Genomic DNA, 23351 nt, shown 5'->3' with positions numbered 1-23351 from the left:
CCATGCACCTTTTTCCTCCTGACACCTTGGATAAGGCAGAGGCAGACGTCAAGGTCTTGAGCTAAACTGAATAATCTGTGTTCTCAGTCTCTGCAGCCTCATTTTACAGGAGAAGAAGCCAAAACTCAGAAGAATCAGATTGCTCATGGCCACACAGCTGCAAATGCGGATGTCTGAGGGCTGTGCTGCCGCTGCGGACATACTGATCTGAGCGTCCTGCAATGCCACCTGAGGCCATGTTGATGTCTGAGCGCTGTTATGAGCTGTCCCTGCCCCTCACTAGCTATGGCACTCAGGAGAGCTAGTCCTGGCCCTGCAGAAGAGATGCCCCCCACCGCCCCATCTACACACACACTCACATACACACCTGCAACAAGCAGGTGAGCTGGTCCTGAGAGAGAAGGAGAGCTGGCCCTGCCCCTTGCCTGGGCAAAGTGGAAAAGCTGGCCCTGGTGGCATGGGTGCAGGAGAGCTGGTAGGCTGACCAGCTCAGCTTTCACCCAGGCCCAGATCCAGGGCTCATAGTTGGCCCATCCCAACATCCACCCCATCTGTGAACTGCTGGAGCATATGAAGGAGCCAGTCCCACAGACCCAAAGCTGCAGGATCTTGGCAACACAGGGCAACAGCAGGATATCTGAGAGGAGTCCAGGTGAGGAGCCCTTATTGATAGTTAGCAGGAGCCAAAGGCCTCAAACCAGACCAACGACTCATTGCAAAGAACTTCTGAAATGGCCTAAACATATGTCTGCCACTTTGTAGTGTGTATTTATGTGAAACGGCATTCTCAGCATTGATGGTGATAAAATCAGCTACGGACACAGCCTGGGAAGTGTGGAAGACGCTCCCACCCCTGCAGCAAATATTCAGCCAAATTTCAGTTCTTTATGTAAAAAAAGGCATGCCTGTCTCATTAATACGCAACATGTTTTTTTTTTTTAATTTAACAAACAGTAAAATTATATGTATAACCAAGAATTGTTTAGAGTAAAGTTCTTTATGATTTATTATCAGGAAATGAGTTTTACACTGGTTTTATACTCTATATCTTTGGGGTTGGGTAACAGTTGCTTAGGTAAAAGGGATATGATTGTGAAATGTTTACGAAGCCTGCTCTGAGAACCTTCAAAGTCCAGAGCAAAGTCTCTAGGCTCGGTCCTAACTGCTCTCTGTGGTCCTCAGTCAGTGTACTGGCAAAGTGGGACTAGAAGCATCATTAAAATGGCTTCCAGCTCTAACACTGTCTTTTAACAGAACTGAGGGATAATAAATTAGTAAGATGCCCTTGTAACAGCATAAATTAGCCAGGGAACTGATGTGAGCCAAGCAAGCAATTATTTCCCAGACCCATAAACATGTCAGCGCTTTACAGGAGATTGGACGTTTTTATGATGGAAATGAAATCAGTAGAATGCTGGGGGCTGAGGGTATTAACTTGTGCTTCCATGTCCCAGTGGGCGCAGCTTGACAGCGTAGGTTCAGCTCATGTTGATAGAGGAGTTCCCAGAGGTAAGAGGAAGTCACCTGTAAATTCTGCAAATGTAATTTAAAACACGCAGAAATAATTGATCGTGGTTATATAAGAGAACACTCTTTTTGTTTGATTTAGCTTTGGTTTGATTTTTTTTTTTTCTTTTTTTTTTTCTCTTGAGGCAGGGTTTTGCTCTGTAGCCCCACTGGCCTCCAAATGCCTCTGTGTGAGGAGGAGTTCAAAGAGGTGGAGAATCACGGCCTAAAGCCTTAATGGAGACACATCAAGGGATGGTGTCTGGGGAGACTGTCACTTTTTGTCCCTGTGATAAACTATCAGACCATATCCACTTAAAATGATACGCTGGCAAAGGAAATATAGATGACACAAGTCAGATCTATAAAATGATAAAAGCATTTTGGTTTATTTTGTCTCAGTTTCAGGGTTTTTAGTCCCTCTTGGCTTTGCTGCTGTTAGGCCCATGGCAAGGCAGAAATGTCATGGTGGGAAGGCAAAGGAAAGAAGAGGAATTCATTTCATGGTAGCCTGGGCACGGTGACACAAAAAGAAAGGGGCACAAGACAAGACATACTCTTCAAGGCACCGCCAACAACCGGCCTCCCCACTCAGGCCCAGCCTCCCACCGTTTCCACCACCTCCTAAGAGTCTGCTCCGTTATGGGTCCATCACGGATTCACCCAATCAGTCTGTGCTCTCACAGTCCAATCTCATCCTTAAAGTCCCACCTCCCAACGTGGCACTGGGCACTAAGCCTTGCGGGGCTGGGGAAGCGGGGCTCACTTCTTACCCAAACCACGACAGATGTGCCGGAAGATGAATCCGCTAAGGCAGAGCATGGCGGAGAATATCAATACTGCAACAAAAGGACTCGTCCAAGCCTCGGGGCTCTACACTGCCACTGGAAGACAGTCTGTGGGCCAGCAAGATGGCTCAGTGGGTAGAGGCATGTGCAGCCAAGCCTGACCACCTGAGTTTGATCCCCAAATCCACACGGTGGAAAGAGAGAACTGACACCCCAGTTGTTCTCTGACATCCAGGGAACACCAAATAAATAAATAAATGTAATTTTTAAATCTTATTTAAAAAAAAAAAAAAACCCCATAATCCGTGATCCATATCAGTAGGTGTAAACTATGTCTATGGTGTGTTAACAAATTAGAAAAAAAACAAAACAAACAAACAAAAAAAACCCCAGAAAACCAATACCTAAAACGGGATTACATGTGATTGCAGGAAATGAGACTGTAGTTAAACCTAGAGGAAAAGGGGTCTGATGAGCACAATCCAAAGGGTGACAAGTACTTGCTTTCTCTATCATGGCCAGACATACTTTTTTTTTTTTTTTTGCTTTTGCTTTTGCTTTCTTGTATGTTCTAGATCACCTCTAAAGAACAAGCATTACCTAATTTTTAAGACAGAAAAATAAAGTTATTCAAATATAAGTTTGAAGACCTTCCCAGATTCACTGGAGCCGCTGCTGTCCTCCCAACGACTCCAGGCCCTTGTTTCACTATGGTCTGGGATGGCAGAAGCCCTTAGCATGAATTCTGAGGAGGGCGGAACTGAGAGGGGCGGGCCTTGGGCCTCTAGCTCATGATGAAAGTCACAGGAGCAAAGACAGCGATGCGGACAGGGCATCTGCGTAGCCGCGCTGAGCTGGGCTGATCTTCAGCAGCTATCCCGCACTGCTACACAGAAACCTGGTTGGATAGGGTAGCGACAGAGCGCGCCCTTGTGCCCCGCACATGCCAAGAAGCGGTGGCCCTCTCTCAGAGCGCCTTAACTACTAAGGTTTCTGCTGTCCCTTGCACCAGAATTTTCTCAGTAACAAAATCTCGTTTATATAGAAATTAGACTTGCCAGAGATCATACAACAGGAAACGGAGGCTCTAAGAAAGCCTTGGGTCTCCTTTCCCCACCCCTTCTCCGTCCAGCCTCTGAAATCTACCTCACCCCCACCCCGGGGGCTGAGTTCGGTACCTCTCTATAGCAACAAAGGTCAGGTGCAGTCGGACAGGGTTCACAGTAAGAAAGGCAACACTCAAGAGTGAAGAGCCATGGCTCCGTCAAGCCCTGAAAGGAGGCCTTGAACATTCTTTCAACATTCAGCGCGCTGGTGACACACGGAACATACCTTACTTCCAGGCAGGAATGGCTTTATGAAAGTGTGATCCGTTTAACAACCCCAACCCGGGACCCCAATGACAGAAGGCATTTAAATATACTGGTATTGCCATCTTGAAATTTTTTTATTATTTTTAATTGACTTGCTTTCTTTTTTTAGCTGTTTTTATTTTATAGGCATTGATGTCTTGCCTGAATGCGTGTCTGTGTGAGGGTGTCAGATACCCTGGAGCTGGCCTTACAGACAGCTCTGAACTGCCATGTTGGTGCTGGGGATTGAAGCCAGGTCCTCTGAAGAACAGCCAGTACTCTTAACCACTGAGCCATCTCTCTAACCCAGATTTTTATTATTTTTTTATTGTCTGCTTATTGCTTATTTTCTAAGCACACTCTATCCCAGAGTTGAACCTCAAGCCCTTGACATTCTTATTAATGGTTAAAGGGTATCATATTTTCACTTCTTACCTTACTAATTACCTTACTAATTACCGAGCTGGGCCCCTGGCCCCTGTATTCTGTATTCCCAGACTCAGGGCTTCCTGTAAAGTCATGACTCCCATACTCACTGGGAAAAAAAAAAAAAAAATGTTTTCCAAGCAGTATCTGAAACAAAACAAACAAACCTGAAACCTATACAATTAGATAATGAGGTCTCATCTCCAAGTCAAACCTCACCCTTGAGACATATTTTCCCCGAAAGACCTAAAGCCTAGCGTGTTTCTGTCATTTACAGGTGATCATGAGCCAAGTGGCCAGGCCCTCCCCACCACCCCAACTCCCAATTATTCTATATAACTCAGCACCTGCTCCTTTTGTCTGTTGTCGTTATGAGATGTTCTGTTTCTCTCCATGTTCGTACACTGCACACACAGCTGTGTGGGATGTGCAGAGGGAAGGTGCATGCTGCATTCTGGGCAGGGTCATGAATCTCTCTTCATCTCCATCCTGAATAAAATGCTCATCTGACAGCTTCTGGGCCTCACGCTGCTTCCAGGTCATTTTTGCTAACATGTCACCCTGGGGACATGGCCAAAGGTGGATGTTCATACACAGACCCCATCAGAGGTCCTTTGAATGTTTTCTAGGAGGGCAGCATGCTCTGGGAGCTAATTGTGGTCCACAGGATATATCCTGTGAGCTGGCCAAATCACCCCTTTAGAAGGGGAGGATGAGGTCATAGAACTTGCAACCTTGATGACCCTTTGCACAAGGACAAGTCTCTTCAAAGTAAGCTGTGTGTTACTGAGCACTTTTGTCTAAAATAGTACCTACAATAACGAGGACCAAAGGCAGCGCCTCTCTCTTTGGTGCCTGGGTATATTAGGCAGAATAACTCCAAAGATGTCCACACCTTAGTTCTGGGTGTCTGTGAATGTTACATGACAGGGCAAAAGAGAATCCCCAACTATCTAAGTGTTCTCAGGATAACCACAAGGAACCTTAGAAGTGGGGAGAGGCAGAAGAGGAGATTAGGGTGAGGTCCTGTAAGACCACTTGACCTACCGTTGCTGGCTTTCAAGATGGAAGACAAGGGCTGTAGGCAAGGTCTGAAAAGGACAAGGAAACACAGTCACTACCAGCAGCTCCTGAAAGAAGCCTTGCACGGGAGAGACTTCAGCTTAGTGAGACACAGCTAAGGTGCCAATCTGCAGAACTATAAGATGATAAGCAAAGTTGCTGTTGTCATTAAGTTAGTGTTAAAACCCCGAGTCCTCAGGGGTCTGCTCTTCTGGTGTCTGCGATGGGAAGAGCCGAGCAGAGGCAGGAGAACGGCTCTCAGAGCGCCTGCACCACTCCATTCACAATGGTGACACTGTAGGGAAAATCTTTTTGGGCACCATGTAAAGGTTGCTCTGTAGTCTTCAAATGCTGATTTCTGTACCGGCAGAGAGAGCTGAGGACAGGCCAGACTTTGGTATTGTTTTTCTTCAGCTGCATCATATTTTTCAAACATTCCCTCCAACACCTTCTGATTGGTTTAATAAAGAGCTGATGGCCAATATCTGGGCAGGAAAGGATAGGTGGTACATCCAGGTGGCGACAGGAACTGTGGGAAGGATTGAGAGGTGGGATTAGCCAGCCAGACACAGAGGAAGTTGGACGTTCCAGGGCTGAATGAGAGGTGATGGTTCACATGGTAACCGTGGACTAGAATAAATGGGTTAATTAAGTTATGCGAGCTAGTTGAGAGGTAGCCAGCAAAGGCCTAGGCTATAGTAAATAACCATAAATCTCTGTGTCATTATTTGAGAACTGGCAGGCCGAGACAATCCATCAATATGACACCATCATGCAATTGTAAATAAAGTAAAAGATGAGAGAAGCAAGTGGGATTTGGCAGCTCGTACCTGAATCCCAGCACTCAGGAGGCAGAGGTAGGAAGAACTTGAGTTCAAGGTCAGCCTGTGCTTCATAAACATGTTCAAAGCTAGCTACATGGAGACGGCCTTGTCTCTAAACACCCCAAGCCTGGAACTGCAGCTCAGAGATGAAGCACATAGCATGTACAAGGGCTACAGGAAAGCACTGCTAGTATGGCATCTCCTTCTGTCTGGACACTATCCCACAATGCAAGGGACTCACTTGGGGGACTCTATGAAGACCCATCACAACAGGATATACTGAACTCTACTGAGCCCCAAATCCCCCTTTATCCTATCCAGACTTAATGCTCCTGTCTATTAAATAAAGCATGACAATGATGACAGTGACTAAAGATTTCTGAGGGAAAATGGATGGTGATACATAATGAATACTCTACTCACTCTCTTTTCATCCTTTCAGAAAAAGCCGGCGGGTTTAACATTGACTTCCTCTAGAGCAGCACAATTAATCATTTTAAAGTCCGAGGCTCAGACCCTGCTGGAAGAAAAGTGGCGGCAGACACAGGAGCATGTACACGATTTCTGGGCCCCTGAAAAGCAGCTAAAGCAGAACACAGCCCAGAAGTCCTGCTCAGAGGTCAGGACAGCTGCTGGGTGAAATTCAAGGGCTTCATAAAGCCTATGTCCTTAAAAGCGGCTTTTCCCACTCTCTGCTGGCACATAAGGCTGGCCCTGGCTTTGACCTGTAAAACCCTAGAATCATTTTCAAAAACATCTTCTTTCTACCCACCTCAGAGCCTGAAGGGTTTATGAGCAGGAGCCAGGGAAGGGAATGAGATATGATAAGAATGAAGACTAGGCCAAAGAGGCCATCATCAGCTTAGAGAGTCACAATCCAGAAGGCACTTGGTGACCTGCCTGGAACACAAGAAGCACATGAGTGCTGGCGGGCACTCATCGCCAGCCAGCACTTTTCCCACAGCTGCACAGCCCATGCCTAGAACATGCCTTACATCTGCGTGGACGGATGCCAGTCCCCCCACTTTCTGCCTCAGCACTCTCATTCACCTTTCCAAAAGTGACTTAATGACGCCGTGTCTCGCAGGAGACCTTGACCACGCATTTTCCTCCTCTAGCTGTCCCTGCACCCCTCCCCCCCCCCCCAATACTTCCCCCCAAGTTTCTATGGCCAGGAATGGAGCGCAGAACACACCAGCATGATACTGAATGACACTTCCAAAGAGCCCAGATATTCTCCTCTTGAAAATCATCTTTTTTTTTATCTTTTTCATAGACCCTATCTTTTTCATAGTATCTATCAGGAATGTCTGTGACCAGAGAGGAACTTGGGGAATTAATTAGCACCTTAGCTATCCTGAGGAGTCCAAAATCTGACTGTTAGAATGGAGACACATCTGGCCACCCTTGGAGGCCATGGTCAGCGGAATGTTGCAGGGGCCCAGGCGGCTGCTTCGCTCTCAACACTGTAGGTCACTTCTTCCCTGAAGCAGGGTCTGGCCCTGCTCCCAGCACCCTCCACCTGTCTTTTCATTCCCACAGCCTAAATAGTTCTCTCAAGGAAGGCTGACTAAGCCTCAAGATTTCAAAAGGTACCAGAATGGCTTGGGAAGTGGCTGTCTGCTTTCCAGAATATGGAGGGCAAAATTCAACATGAAAAGGAGCTGTTCTCCAGCTTGGCTATCTATGTTACTGATGCCATGGTTAGAATGCATCCCCAAAGTTTGAGCTTTGGAAACTTCCAGGACTCAGGAGGCTGAGTAACCAAATCACTTCACGCTGCAAGTCAGCCTGGACTAGAGACTCCAAGGCAGAAACAAATACATTCAGAGCCAGCTTCCCTGCTCCTATGGCACTGTCCAGGCCAAGAAAAGCAGAACAGGCTGAATTCACCCTCCACGTGGCAATGGCTTACAGGGTAGACAGGTCCACAGGCAAGATCTCCAAGGTGGAGAAAGGCCTTTGTGTCTCTTACTCTTTGTCTCTATGACCAAATGCCTGATAAATTCAGCACAAGGGAGAAGGGCTTTATTCCTGTTAAGTTCAGATATTTCCATCCACAGCCAGGCTTGAGAGCAGAGTGGCAGAGACCCAAGCACCAGAGCCTCCGGAGGAGACCCCAAGGGCTAGAGAGGGAGAAGGTAAGTCTGTCCTGGCAGCTTGGCTCTCCTTGTCTCTTTAACCCAGACTTGTGTAGCTTCTATGATCTGAATATGTGTGTCCTTCCAAATTTTCTTTGGGGATCCTCAACTCCTCGTAGGGTAGCTGAGGAAGGTACAGCCTTTGGGATTAAATCACTTTTTGATCTGTACATAGGTCTCTTTGCCTGCTGATGGCAGAGCCCTGAGTCTGTTAACTTATTAGTGAATCTACAGGAAAATAAGAAATAAGATAGAGATAGAAACTAGACCACTCTCACACACAAGCATTCAAGAGGAAAACGTGGATGAAGTTAAAAACTTCAACTTCAGCCTCGTTTATTGTTTGGTCACAATTTTTATACTTCTGAGATGGAGCTCTCTACATAAGGAAAAGCATTACCTCATAGTCAAAAAGACAATCACGAAAACAGATGAATTCTAAAATACAAATTACATGTTTTCTTACTAAAACTAAGCATTTCTTATCTATGTATCCATTACATAAGTTCATAGTGAGTTCAGAATGACAAAGGTTGACAAAGTCTAAAGGTTAACAGGGTCCAAGAACTTATAAGAATATATGTCTTTTCAATTAGGACTACACATTTTCCAACTATTCCTTAGTTTATAGTAGGTTCAGGACAATAATTTTATCTTTCTTTCATTTCAAGATACAAAGTAAATTTAGAATGACAGTATTTTATGCCATAAGTTGACAAGGTATAAGAATTAAAACAAAACAGCTTGTTTTTATTGATGTCAAGATTTATATTTAATTTAAACACTTCTTGGTAGTTGGCATTATTTTGTGGGTTCATGGGAAGTTTAAACCAACTTGCCTATATTTATGGTGTACCCCAGGATTTGTGGTGCCATCTCAAGTGAAAGCCAATCTGAAGCCACAAATCTGTCTCAAATCTGTCTCAAGTCTGTCTCCTCCTAACGCATCTGGAGGCCCACAAAGGTATTTATTGCAGCCGTAAACTTCTAACACAATTTGTCTTCTAAAATTGTTTGAATTAAATCAGAAATTCCATAATCAGGAATTAATTCATCTGAACAGCAGTGCATCTTCATAAAGATCCCGTAGGAATCAATCAGAGTGGGTAAATACCCAAAAAGTGAGGGTTCACACCATGCCAGATTTTTTTGAGAGATTCAGCAGCACAAAAAAGGGGTGTTAGAGGCTGGAAGTAATTCTAGGGGTGCATCACGGTATAGACCTTGAAAAATACCCGACTACCTTCCAGAAAGCCCATATGCCAAATGAACTTCCCTGATTTAACGACTCTTGGCAGGTGGCCTCTGGGATGGAAAAGAAAGTAGATGGTGGTTGCATGTGAGGGTCACTCTCACACACAACAGCATTTATGAGGGAGAGTGGCTGGTGCCTACTCTCCCCAGTCGATTGTCCAAGGAAATGAAATTGGAGACAACTGCCTTTGCACATGACCAGGATTCCTGACAAAGAGAGGCTTTCTTTAACCAGGGGGCTGGCTGCAAACCTCACTCTCTAGAGAAAGCCCTAGCTTCAGCTAAATGGAGGGGAGCAATGTGTGGGTGGTCACAGAAGGCCTCGTATTCCATGCTGAATGTCAGCCCAGCTCTGGCTGCACTGTTTCATTTTGATCCGGCTGCAGCCTGGCCCTTGTGGTTCAGAGGCCAGTCCCATTGTATAGCTAGAGACCCTAACAAGAGGGAGGATGAGTGTTTTTGCCTGGGCTACATTTCCTGGGCAGGCTTCCAGGCCCAGAACCTCTATCTTCAAAACCCACATGCTTTGTTTGTTTGTTTGTAAAGCATGGTTTGGGGATGTAGTTAAGTCAGGCCTACAGTTCACTCTATAGCCCAGGCTGGCTTTGAACTCAAAACCCTCCTGCTTCCACCCTACCAAATGCTAGAGTTATAGGCACGTATCACATTACCTGGCTTGAAGCCTATACAGTTAACCCCAAGACTGTGCCATTTCAGTGAAATGTAGGGCAGAGGGACAGGCAGACCGGAAGGTAGGAAATATAGAATGTCGGGATAAATGCAGGAGGAAAATGTCGCTGTTGGGATAATCATTTTGTGCACTGTGTAAAGGTTGTCTTTGTATTACACAAACGTGGATTTCCACACCAGCAGAGAGCGGACTATGGACCAGACTTCAGTGTTGTTATTTTTCCGAAGCATCACCTGTCTCAGTGTTTTGTAAACATCTTCTCCATCACCTCCTGATTGGTTTAATAAAGAGCTGATGGCCAAAAGCTAAGCAGGAAAGAATAGGTGGGACTTCCAGAAAGAGACAGGAACACTGGAAAAAGAATCAGGTGCAGGGATCAGCCAGCCAGACATGAAGGAAGAAACAGTTGCTGGTACTGAGGAGTGGTAACGAGCCAGGTGCTAGACTGTTGGTTTAAGTTATACAAGCTGGATGGGAACAAGCCTAAACTAAGGCCAAGCTTTTGTATTAATAAAGAGTCATCATGTCATTATTGGAGCTGGCAGTGTAAAGAGAGTCCCGTTATAAACCACACAAACACACTTTCTTTTGCAGAGCCTTAGGGAAAAAAAAGCAACCACACCTGTCACCTTTTGCCCAATCTCACCAGCTTTTCCCAGCAACCGTTACAGCATAGTTGAGACCAAATATTCGAATTTAAAAACTTAAAGTCATGTCTCTCATTTGACTTACAATTATTCAAAAGTCCCCCACCTCTCCTTCCCCATTTCTTGGGAGGTAAAAACAGGAGATAGGACTGACTGGCAAATGCTTTGACATATGCCCCATGACCAAGTCAGTATTACTGTCCTTGTTGGTTTGTTGTTTTTCCTGAGTAAAGAAGCTGAGGCTTGTAAAAAGATGAGCCTAAAGCTGAGGTAACTAGCAACATGAGGAGGCCTACCATGGTTCCCATTCTGCAACTTTTGCTTCTTCATTATAGAATACTCTGCCATGACCTTGATCAGTTTTTTTTTTTTTAATTTTAAGTTAATAATGTCAACCTCAATCTATATTTATATACTTGCTGGAACTATTCACCCAGGGGGGGAGAAAAAAAGCACACACTCTTGTCTGGTTTTGCTGTGTTCCTGCTGGCTCCTATCCTTGCCCCTATTAAAAATGCAGGAGTTGCAACAACAGCCTGGGCCTGGCAGGGCATAAAGGGGGAAGTGATCACGACTTTGGTTTTTAGGGATTCAAATGAGCAGTAAAGGTTTCTCCAAAAATGATGATTCAAGGAGATGAGAGGTGATGAAACAAGTCAAAGCTAAGACCTTAAGAGATTCAAAGAAATCACCCACTCTGTTTTTACAGCAACTGTTACTATCTGTGCTCACAAACTCTAAAGGCAGGAGGCAGCCAGGAGACCTGTCATTCAAGCCTAAAGACTCTCAGCTTTCAACAGTGATCATTTGTGAGAAAGAAAGAGGAAGATGGTGAAAGGGAAAAGTTTGGCGAGAGGAAAGACTACAAGGGATTGTGCCCATCCCTTTTGGGGAATTTTGAGAAAGAGCCTTTATTTCCAAAAGCCAAAACAAGAGAGGATGTTGGGCAAAGCTCTGTGCCTTTCATTCTCTCACTAAAGGGGGCCAGCTTTGGGTCCAACAGTACTAATGGCAGTCATTACTTAATGTCAACCAAGAGCCAAGCTCTGTGCTGGGGGATCTCACATATCATCTAACTTAATTTTCAGAGCTTTAATGAGAAAGTATTGTTAACACATCCATTTTCACAGTGAGGAAACAGAGACTCAGCAATGTAAACTTGTCGGAGGCCACACAGCTCACCAGGGCTATGGGATTCCCCTTCAGAGCTGCCTGTCTGCTATGCCTTGCTTGCCCAAGAAAACCTGCAGGGAAGACAGAGGTCCATGACCATGTGCTGGGGGGAGGGGAGAAAGGGGAGCTCCTGAACGACCAGAGGGACTCAATGGAAAAGAGGCGAATTCCAACAAAGACAGTGGGGCCCTAAGTTGTGAGTGTAAGCTGCTCACCTTTTTCTAAACAATGTGTTTGTTTGTTTGTTTGTTTGTTTTGTTTAGTGTTCTGCCTGCATGTGTGCCTTCAGGCCAGAAGAAGGCACCAGATCTTATTAGGGATGGTTATTTTTGAGGCACACATGTGGTTGCTGGAACTTGAACTCAGGATCTTTGGGAAGAACAGCCAGTGCTCTTAACCTCTGAGCCATCTCTCCAGCCCTAGGTTGCTCGTCTTTAAGTCATTCTCAGAGTCGAACTGAGGCCCTCAGCCTTTCCCCTGCTGCCTTGTTCTTCTACCCCAGGCCTCAGCTTTCTTGCTACAAACTGAAGCCCACTCCCACTATCCCCTTCTTTCAGCACAAAGGGGCACCGGGGACTCCTGCCTCTGCCTTCACGGTGGCTACATGTGTTCCAGGGCACGACAGAAGGCAGATGCTGTTAAGAGATGAGAAGCGAGGGTAAAGCACTGCACTGCATGCTTGGTACTGCCTGGTAGCTCTGGGAAAACAGAACACTATGCTGGGGAAGGCCAGATGGCTCAGCAGGTAAGGGTACTTGCTGCCGAGCCTGATGACCTGAGTTCAAGACCGGGCACTCACACGTTGGAAAGAGACAACCGGCTTCCAGTAGCTGTTCTCTGATGTCCATTTTCCTGCCATGGCACGTGTATACTCACACTATACATCCCCACACTAAAAGATGAAAATAACAGTCACCATGTCTCATGGGCACGTTTAGGAGACTTGGATTTTTAGGGAGAAGCCAGAAAGAACATTTTCTGAGCTTCTTTGCAGCCAACAGCCAAGTGTCTGAGGGTGATCCATCAAATGTTGAGAAGACGGCTGTCTTCGCTCAGCTCCCTGCTAAGTAGCCCCAGCACTTGTGCCTTGACACCGTGATTTTCAGAGATTCAATGTGTTGTCTGTCTGAGGAGGCTCAAAGGGACACTTTTGTGAACTCCTTCTCAGGTAGCAATTTCTCTCCAGTTCTTTCCTTCATCCCTGAAACTCACAGGTTAATCCTAGGGACCTCCAGGCAGCAAGGACATTCTCTGACATCTCACCTGCTCAGAAAACAGAGACAGCTGGGCAGGGTGACAGACACCTTTAATCCCAGCACCTGGGAGGCAGAGGCAGATGGATCTCTGTGAGTTGGAGTACAGCCTGGTCTACATATGAGTTCCAGGCCAGCCAGGACTACACAGTGAGACCCTGTATTTCAAAAGAGAAAAAAAAAAAAGAAAGAGAGAGGGAGGGAGAAAAAAAGAAAGGAAGAAAGAAAGAAAGAAAAGAAAGAGGGAAAGAAAGAAAGAAGAAAAGAAAAGGAAAGGAAAGGAAAGAAAAGAAAAGAAAAGAAAAGAAAAGAAAAGAAAAGAAAAGAAAAGAAAAGAAAAGAAAGGAAAGGAAGAACATAGAGACTGAGTGAGGGAAACAACTTGTCTTTCCTGGAGAGAAACATGGAGTGTTGGAGAGATGAGGGTGTCTGCCATGGAGGAGGTTATTATGAACTACTTCTCATCACACGGATGATGCTACACACCCAACATATCCCTTGAGAGGTACACTGCATGGTTGCTCCTGTTTCTGAGGCCTCCTCACTTGGGGTGAAAACTGGCAAGCAATGAGTGACCTACGCCAGTTTCCTTGGTAATTCAGAACCCTAAGTAGATGAGCAGCCTATTGGGACAAAAATTGAGCTGGACTGAACGGGTAAGGGAAATGGTGGAAGATGATGTTAACTGGAGGGGATGGGTGGCTTTCACTCAAAGGGGCGCTGCGTGAGCAGTGTCTCCAGTCTCTTCTGGCTACTGAGTGAGCATAGCTATCATTGCACCAGACTCTGCTGGAACCAGATTGTCTCACTCAAACTCACAGAGATCCTCCTGCCTCTGCCTCCTGAGTGCTGGAATTAAAGGTGTTGGCTACCACTGCCCGGCTCTTGGAACATTTCTGAATCAGAGTTGTGGATCTTGGAACTACAATACCCACCACTGGCTGCTTTTTTTGTTTGGATTTGGTTTTGTTGTGGTTGTAATTGTTGGGGGTCTCGTTGTTGTTGTTGTTGCTTTTTCAAGACAGGGCTTCTCTGTGTAGCCCTGCCTGTCCTAGAATTCACTCTGTAGACCAGGCTGGCCTGGAACTCAGAATCCACCTCTGCCTCCCAAGTGCTGGCATTAAAGCTTGCTTGCTGTTTTGTTTTGTTTTAGAGAGCACTGAAAGAAAGAGCAGAGCCCATGAAGATTTCCACTCAAGGCAATTACTCTGGGAGGTACAAGAATGGAGCCTGACAGCATCACCCACAGAGGGGGACTAGGTTTCTACTGTGTTGGTTTCTCTACAGGAGTCTAGGGCTGAAGGACACGTCCTTAGGTCAGGGTCTTTCAGAATAAATATCCCCTCTCTGACACTGAGAAGAGTCTGGAAAAAGGCAGAGGTCACTTGGCAAACCTGGGAGAGAAGGCCTCACTGTGTGGTTTCTGGCCGGGGGTCAGAGTCCTGGGGCCTGGCAGCCATAAGGCTTGGAGCCTGTGGGCCCTGTGGAGCTCCAGGCATGTATGCTAATATTTTAAGTGCTCCCTTCTCCATGGGCACTCTCAGAACACTGCAGCTATTAAAAATCACCCCCAAACTATTTCTGTCAGGAACCCAATGGCAGGCTCTTTGACCTCCCCACCCCCCAAGTGAAGAGCAGTCCTGCTAGGCCACAGAGGAAGAAGACTTTGCAGCTAGTCCTGAAGATACCTGATAAAACAGCGTCAGATGAAAGGGGAGGAGGTCCTCCCCAATCAGTGGACTTGGAAAGAGGCAGGGAGGAGATGAGGGAGGGAGGGTGGGATTGGGAGGGAATAAGGGAGCAGGATACAGCTGAGATACAGAGTTAATAAAATGTAACTAATAATAAAAAAAATAAATTAAATTTAAAAAAATCACCCCCAAGATCAAGAGGCTAATGGGCTCTGGAGTTCAATGAGGCACAGCCTAGAATCTGGAAGCTGAGCTGGGAAGCCAGGAGCTGGCTGGAGTCAGTTGTGGGAGTGTACCCACTGAGCAAAGGGGAACATCAGATACTATTGTCACCGAGAGTCGAGAGGCAGAGAGGAAGGAAGAGAATTAAAACACTTCAACAGAGGCAAGGGGTTGAAGAGGGGCATTGAAAGGTAGGCATTCGGCAACAGGTTATCTGGAGCTTGTGGGGGACCTTAAAGGCTTTAGGGATTCTTAAAGACCCCAGCCTCTTTCAACAACCCTCAACACTCTACCAACACTCTAGATGGGTTTGCCGCCAAGAGCTGGGCTGCAGCCCTTCACAGGTCAGCTTGGCCCTCAGTGGCCCTAGAGCCCAGCTAGGAATCTGCAGCTGCGCCTACGTCAGAAAAGATTCCTGGGAAGCAGTACTGGCACCGCCTGCCTCCCTTTCCCCCCTGGAGCCAACGTAGCTTGTGTTTCTCTTGGTATGTTTCTTAGAGATCTCAGACTGGAATCAAAAGGGCCTTTATTAAGGTATCTCTGATTACCCCTTCAGATTCCCAGCCCAGCCTGTCCATGTCTGCGCCTTTTTGTCTCCGTGACTGACAAGACAAATCCAGTCATGGAACCGCAAAAGCCTGCTAGATGATCACAGAGCAGCGACTGTGGCTTGCAGGGCAGGCACCAAGTTCCTGGCCCCGAAGAGAGGAGGTAGGCAGAGGGCTCCCTTCCCTGAGGGTGGGGTGTTAAGGATGGGTGGTCGAACCCCAGGTGCAGTTAAAATTAGAGAGCAGAGCCACACTGGCCAATTGGGGGAAAGGCCTGGCTGGGACACTGCACAGACCCTCTTTAAGCTATGAGCTCTTCTTCCTTCATTGAGAAACTCCTGTTGCTGAGTAGCAGCCTGTAAGAGGGCATAGAAGACCATGGAGCAGGCGCTGGGCGGGAGGGCATCAGGGAAGCAGAAAGGGAGCTAGTTTCTTCCATCTGGTGCGCAAACTCCAAGACTCAAGCTTGTGACAGACCCCTACCCATCTCGGGCAAACCTCCTTTCCTTTTGTTGTCTTAACTCAGCCTCAAGGACTGTGATCCAGGGGACCTAGAAGCTGAAGGAGATTAAGATAGACCCCAAGGTCCTCTCACACCTTGTTCATAAAAGCCAGATCCCTAGCCTCGTGCCAAGATCCCCCTCCTCTGCATGCCAAGGAGGCGGCTGTGGCAACACAGGGGTGGTAGCGCTGGGAACTCCAGGCTAGGCTAAGCTAGCCTAGTCTGCAGAGAGGAGGGTGAGCAGAAATTGCAAACTCTCTGGGCAGATATACCTGCCCATCCCAAAGGATGGCGAACTGCACACTTTGGGATCAGTGCTCGGGGGACAGCGGGGCGCTATGCCCAGCGGTGACCGGTGACCCATCCAGCCCCTGCACTGTGCCCGGGGTGCAGCGGCCGCCAGCAGGACTTACCCCATAGCAAAAGCAGAGTGAGCAGTTTGGCCTTAGGGACGAGCACTGGAGAGTATACAGCCCCTAGACGCAGGAGGCTCATCAGGAACACGTTCCTGCGGACAACGCTGAGGCGCGGCCCGAGCGCACCCTGCTGGTGCCTGGAGCCCTGCACGGATTTCCTCCTTGGCGTTGCAGAAGGGGACCTTGGCGGGGTGGGCGCCGGGGCTGACTTGGCTGGAGAGTGATGTACGCTCCTGCCTCTAAGCGGATGTACCACACTTGGTGTCTCTGCCCTCTCCTCTCCTCTCCTTTTGGTGTTTGACCTCTGTTGCTGGTCTGTCATTCAGCTGTAAGGAGGAGGTGTCAAGAGGCAGGGGAGGGAGGAGGCCCCAGAAGAGTGACGGGAGAGGCGGGCAGGGGAAGGGAGAGTAGGAAGGGGACACGGAAGAAAGGAGAACTCTGGAAGGAAGACTTACACATCAGCGGCCTATCAGTTCTGCCTGAGGAGTCTTAAAGAGAAAGGCAGCCTTTGGCCTTCCTGCACAACCTCCGAGACCAACCCAGGAGCTGGAATTGGAGCCGTGGCCCGGTGGTACACGGAATGAGGTTCTGGGGCCAGGTAGCTTGTGGGATATCTCATAGCACTCCTGTCGTGGTATGCATCTTTTTCTCCAGATCCCCCAAACACTAGTTCCAGATAATATCTTATTGGGAACTCCATACCCCTTTTTCGGAAACCACAAGCCACCTCTGTGGGATAATTCTAGCTTTAATTTGTACTCAGAGCTAAGGCCAGATCCACCAACAGACTCTTAAATCCTTGTGCCTGGATGTAAAATTCCTTGGACCAGTGGAAAGGGTGGGCAGCGATTTTGCTCTAATTAGGTGGCCGTGGCTGCTGTAAGCCCCCAGTAAATACTTTTTGGAGATACAGAGATGATTAGGGGCTGGCTAGCACGCAACACCGCAGTTCTTTCGATGGTGAATTCCCATGACAAGGCTTTCTCCCCCTGCCAGACAGAACAAAACCTTAATGTAGCCCCTTGCTGAGCCAGGCTTTAGAAAGATCACAAAGCACAAGGAAAACTTACCTAGGAAAACCCCACCTGTTTCTCCGCTCCAACGCTAGCTGCCCGGAGGGTGGCATGCCGGGAGAAGCAAAGAGGATGCCCCAGACAGTGCTACCCGAGGCAGACCGATGAAAAGGGGAGCTCTGTGTTCCACTTTCAACCTGGTGGCCTTTGACTTGGCTTGGTTTGATTGTTGTTTGTTTTCTAACCCATCTCCGCATAAATTTCCTAATCAGGGAAAGAGGACTATTCTTCCTTCCAGCTTTCAAATTCCGACTGAGGTTCAAGGGGTGTCATTTTGTTTTGTTTTAAAGATGATGTTTTGATTACTCATTGTCGAGAGTCCAAGGGGAAAGATCACTAGGGACTGAACACCTCAAAGGAATATACACCAGGCTCTTACAGAGAGCAGATCTGGTTCCATTAGCCAGATAAAACAGTGTCTCATTTAAAATAAGGCCAGATCTGAGGCTAGTGGAGTCCTGGCTCCTGGTGCTTCTGCTGGGCTGACACTGTAAAATGAGAGGAAATTTGTCTGGGACCGGATAAGTGTCAAACTGCACAGCAACCAGCAAGACGATGGAACATGACACCCTAGAGTATCATCTGCCTCGCAAACTGGGAGCCACTCTTTCTTCCTCTCTGCCAACTCTGGCTCCCATCAGACACTCGTGAGCCCTATGGCCATCTGCTTCAGACTGTCTTTTCTGTCTGGGTGGCAACTGCCCTAAGGCCTTCCTTGAGACTGTTGCGAAGGACTCCCCTGCTCTCACTCACTCTCATCATTCAGATATTTGTTTGGCATGAACTAAACAAGTGCTTTTGTGCCAGATTCAGTGGTCACAAGGATAAATAAGGTTTGGTCTCCTGTTCCACTGTTGCCTCCGAGGCTTGCAGCCTCTGTCTGCTAACGTAGGCCTAGTCCTGGAAGCTTCTAGCCTCTATACGGTCTAATCTAGGCCTAGAATGGTTTCAGTCTCTGAGACTTATTGCTTAACAAGCTCACCCTTTCTAGAGCTGGGTATGGTGGTACACGCCTTTGATCCCAGCACTCAGAAAGCAGAGGAAGGTGGGTTGCTGTGAATTTGAGGCCAGCCTGGTCTACAAAGAGAGTCCAGAACAACCACGTCTACACAGAGAAACCTTATCTTGAAAAACAAAAACAAACAAACATCAAAACAAAACAAGCTCACCCTTTCTTGTTCTTTTTCTGGCTGGCTGGTTCAACTCAGCTATTCTGGCTCAAACTTCGCTCCAAGCTGACTGACTCAATATGGCTTCTCTCAGCTTCTGACTTTTTGCTCTTCTTGACCTCATACTAATTCTAGCAATCTGTTCTAGTCTTCTGGCTCTTTCTCATTCTCTGGCTCATCTGTTTTCACCCGTGTCTAGCTTGTTCTCTCTACAATCTGTCTCTGTAAAACCCTCCTGGTAAAACGGCCTCCTCCCTCTCTCGCTCTGCTCTTTAAGTTGCCTCTCTTTCCTCTCTGTTCTCCTGAGAGTTGGGCATATCCTATTTTGTCACATTTTTCTCTGATTTGTCACTTTGTCTGCCTCTCCTTGCGCGTGTGTGTATGTGTGTGTGTATGTCTGTATGCATGTGTGTGCATGCCTGCATGGGGGGGTGTCACATGCATTATTAGATGCCAATCACATATACAGCTGGTCCACAGGAAGTTCATTTCTTATCTTTCTTGTTACTTTTCCCTGCAGTGTAGTTCCTTAGGCTAGGTCTTGAGAAATGGATGACAGTTCATGTCACTCTAGAGTGAGAGCAAATGAGACAATAACATTGATCAAGCAAATAATTGCCAAAAATATGCTAAGAATCATAAAAGTGTTACTTGCAACAGATCTGTAAAACCATTTCATCCTACAAAACTGATATTCTGTACACATTACACAGTAATTCATCCTTCCCCTCTCCCTAGCCCCTAGCCCACTGGAGTACTCTTCTTATACCTACAAGTTTGACTCTCCTAGATGTCACATATAAAGTGAAATTTTTCTTTTTGTGACTTGTTTATGTCATGTGGCATAATGACCTTAAGGTCTATGCAGGTTGCAGCACAAATCAGAATTTCATTCCTTTTAAAGATGGACCAATATTTCACTGCTTGTATAAATTACATTTGCTTGATGTTTTAGTTTCTTTTCCTGTCACTGTAATGAAGTACTCTGCCAGAAGTGACTTTGGCTGAGAAGGTTTATTTCTAGTTTCAGGTTCCTGGCTGTCAGGGTGGGGCAGGTTACAGGGCCAGGAGCTTGAGACCACTGGAGGGTCCTTTAACATCAATCCGGAAGCAGAGCAACGAATGCAAGCATGGCAGCACCTAGCTTGCTTCCTCCCATCTTTTGTTGTTGTTGTTTTCTCTGTGTAGCTCTGTCTATCCTGGAACCTGATCAAGACCAGGCTGGTCTTGAACTCAGGGATCTACCTGCCTCTGCCTCCCGAGTGCTGGGGTCAAAGGTGTGCACCCCTACCACCTGGTGCTTTCCCTCATCTTACACAGTCTGGAGTTTCCAGCTGAGAGAGTGGCACCGCCCTCAAAATGGTCAGATCTTCCCGTGTCTACTGATGTAATCAAGACAATCCAACACAAGCGTGCTGGGGGCCTATCTTGCCAATGGTTCTACATTGCATCAGCTTAACTGATGCATCACAGTCAACTAGGCTGCTAATGTAATGCCAGGTTCATGGGACCCTCAGAGACCACCAGGAGATGACTCGATGCAATTTCGAGAGAGCTTTATTATGAGAGCGATCGAACTCGGGACCCAAGTCTCACTGACGCAGCACTAGAGAAGTGGGACCCCGAGCTCTGAGTGAACAGGATTTTTAAAGGGAAAGTCTGTAATCAGGGGGTTTTCATGGCAGCAAGCAGTGGGGCACAAGTCTTGGGCACAGAATTGGGCGAAATTTAGCAGGGCGGGGTGACCTTTTCTGAGGCAAACAATCACAATGGCTATTTTTCTAAACCATATCTAAAACATTGGGGATAATTTTCCCACCCGATTCTCAACTGATTCCTGTTGATTATTGCCAGGGAGTTTGTCTCTAATTTCTGTGAAGCATTTATTCTGTGATGTTTCCTGGAGGCTGTTGCTAGGAGAGTTAAGTTTGTTTTCTGCCAGGTGTACACTCTGTGATATTTCCTGGTACCTGAATTCAGCTCCCAGTCAAGATCCTTATTTCAAAATGGAGTTATATTCAGGCCATCTTAAGCTCTTCACTAATAAGTAGCACTCCAGCTGCTGCCACCCTTCAGCCCATGGGAGCAAGCTGCAATAAGCATGGGTGCACAAGCATCTCTTACGGATAATGCCTTTGAACACGCAGCCAAGCTATTCCTGCGTCCCCTCTGCTTCTCCCTGCAGCTGTATCATTTCGCGTCTAGACCAGCGGCGCACAGGGTTTCCAGGTTACCACTTTCCCACCAACATGTATTTTCTGTTTCTTTGGAGAAAAGCCACCCTAATTAGTGAATATGCAGAGAGTCTCACGGTGGTGTTGTGAGGCCTGTGTAACCCCATTTCTGAAAAATAAACTCGGTCGTAAGGGTAAATGCCCTGGGCATGAACTCCAGTTTCAAAAAAGGAGAAAAACCCACACACACACACACAAAAAAAAAATAATGTGCGTTGACCACTCACCTCTGGTAATATTTAACCGTCACCCCTAGCAACGGCTAATCAGTGACTACCTGGAGTTTACCCAGGTGTTTACAATAAGTTTACTGAAACAATTACGATCTGGCCCGAAGGACACAATCAGTTGGGTTTCAACACCCAGTGTTTGCTAAGTGTCAGTCAATCATGGAACTGCCAAGCTGAAATTCCCCAAACCTCGCTGTAAAAACCCTGCTGATTTGGAGCTCTGCGCCCTCAATCCTGATCTGCTGCGTAGGTGATGATTGTGAGCTCCTGCTCGAGCTTTAATAAAACACTGGAATCAGCTCCGTGGTGGTCTTTTGGGGTTTCCACGATCTCGGCACAACAATGTTTATTACATTTCCTCAAAGGTTAGTGATGTTGAGCACTTGCTGTGTGCTTTCTGGACATTTATCCATCATTTTTAGAGAAATGCCCATCCAGTATTTTTGCCCATTGTTAATGTTTTTTTTTTAAATTTTGTTATTTTTGTTTTATATGTATAAAACATTTGCCTGTTTTTTTTTTTTTTGTCAACTTGACACAAAACATGTCTGAAAAGAGGGACCCTCAGCTGAGAAAATGCCTCCATCAGGTTGCCTGTAGGCAAGTTTGTGGAACATTTTCTTAACTAACGATTAATGTGGGAATGTTTAGCCTACTATGGGCAACCCCACCCCTCAGCAAGTAGTCTCCGAAGGTGTTTAAAAATGTAGCAAAATGTGAGTCTGAGGTGTAAGCCAGTAAGCATGGCCTTCATGGTGTCTGCTTCAGTTCCTGCCCCTAGTTTCCTGCCTGACTTCCCTCAGTGATAGACTATGACTGGGTCGTGTAAGCCAAATAAACTCTTTCTTCCCCAACTTGCTTTTGGTGATGGTGTTTTATTGTGGCAATAGAAAGCAAAGCAGAACAGCCTGCGTGGATGTGTGGGCACTGTGCGCATTCCCAGTGCCCCAGATGCCAGAAGAGACACTGAGCTCCCTGGAACTGGAGTCAGCTGGTTTGGAGCCACCTTGTGAGGCCTAGGAGCCTAATCTGAGGTCTCTGCAACAAGTGCATTAAGGCCACTCTGTAAGGATTTTGAAAGACTTCTGTCTAACAGGGTAACGGGCGCCACAAAGTCAGGCCAACACGTACTCTTAAAGCTTCTAATAGTTAGCAGTAAAGTCTAGGAGCAGAATCTTTTGAATGTGTAACTGACAGATTATCGCTGGGGCATTTTTGTGCTATGCCTTCAGACTTCCATGCTTATATTTACACAAGAGCACATCTTCATTCAAATTAGCCACAAGCCGCGTGTGCAGTAGCCACATGTGGCTAACAGAGCTCATACTAGACTGCATTTTTAAACGAGGAGTTGGCAAAGTTGGCAAAGGAAATGTCCTTTTGGTACTCAGGTAATGTATGGACTGTCTAAAGTGGGGATAGTGGGAGATGAAGCTGAAATTTGACGCAGTGGGAGGTAGATAGGAGCCCCCCGCCCCAGTCCATGAGAAAGAGCCGGGAGGTAGGTGATGGGAGCCGCAGGAAGGGGTTGCAGAGAGTGTTGGGATCACAGGAAGGCCCCGCCAACAAGTGTGTGGGGACCAGCTGGATAGAGATAGGGAAGGAAGCCAGAGGTGTGAGGGCCAGTTAGGAAGCCGTTTTAGAAATCTGGTGAGCCGTGATAAGAGCCTGGTACAGATTCTGCAGAAGGACAAATGGAGAGGAGGGAATGAGGCCTCCTCTCCATGGAATAATCAACAAAACAAAAAAAGTCTGAATTGGGGATTCTGGTAAAAGCAGTTCCTAAAATACTGAATCAGTTTATATTTTCATCTTAAATTCAAAAAGGTATTTTATATTTTAATTTATTCTTTAAAATAATAATATAAATGCTTTATTTAACAATTGCAGGTCATCCCATGGGTCAAGTGGTGGCTATCCAGGACCCAGCAGCAAGGTTAGGGCAACCTCCTAGCTTCTCTCTCTGACTCCAATAGGCTGAGCACATCACCTTCTCGAACGGGGCCTTTAACATTTCGGATGACAGAGTGGCCAGTGTCATCCGTAAATTCCACCTGCACACCTTCGCGCACTGTCCCGGCGAATGGGTGCTGCCCGGCACCTTGGTTACCCTAGCCAGCTTGACGGGCTGCATGAGGCTCGTGTCCAT

At 46.8% G+C, this 23351-nt stretch overlaps 1 protein-coding gene and 1 pseudogene across 1 annotated transcript in view; both read right to left on the bottom strand.

Moving 5' to 3' along the window:
* Nucleotides 1-17196, bottom strand: part of Scd5 (stearoyl-CoA desaturase 5) — a 107645-nt gene extending 90449 nt beyond the window's left edge. Inside the window, 3 exon segments of the mRNA XM_055594523.1 lie at nt 16494-16630; nt 16632-16735; nt 17023-17196. Of these exon segments, the coding sequence (XP_055450498.1) occupies nt 16494-16630; nt 16632-16735; nt 17023-17196 (415 nt within the window).
* A 5943-nt stretch (nt 17197-23139) lies between these two features.
* Nucleotides 23140-23351, bottom strand: LOC129667086 (40S ribosomal protein S28-like; annotated as a pseudogene).

Source organism: Psammomys obesus, unplaced genomic scaffold, assembly GCF_907164565.1.
Source record: "Psammomys obesus unplaced genomic scaffold, mPsaObe1.curated_primary_1811, whole genome shotgun sequence".
Lineage (NCBI taxonomy): Eukaryota > Metazoa > Chordata > Mammalia > Rodentia > Muridae > Psammomys > Psammomys obesus.
Note: the sequence above shows the minus strand (reverse complement) of the source record. Positions and strands in the feature narration are given on the sequence as shown.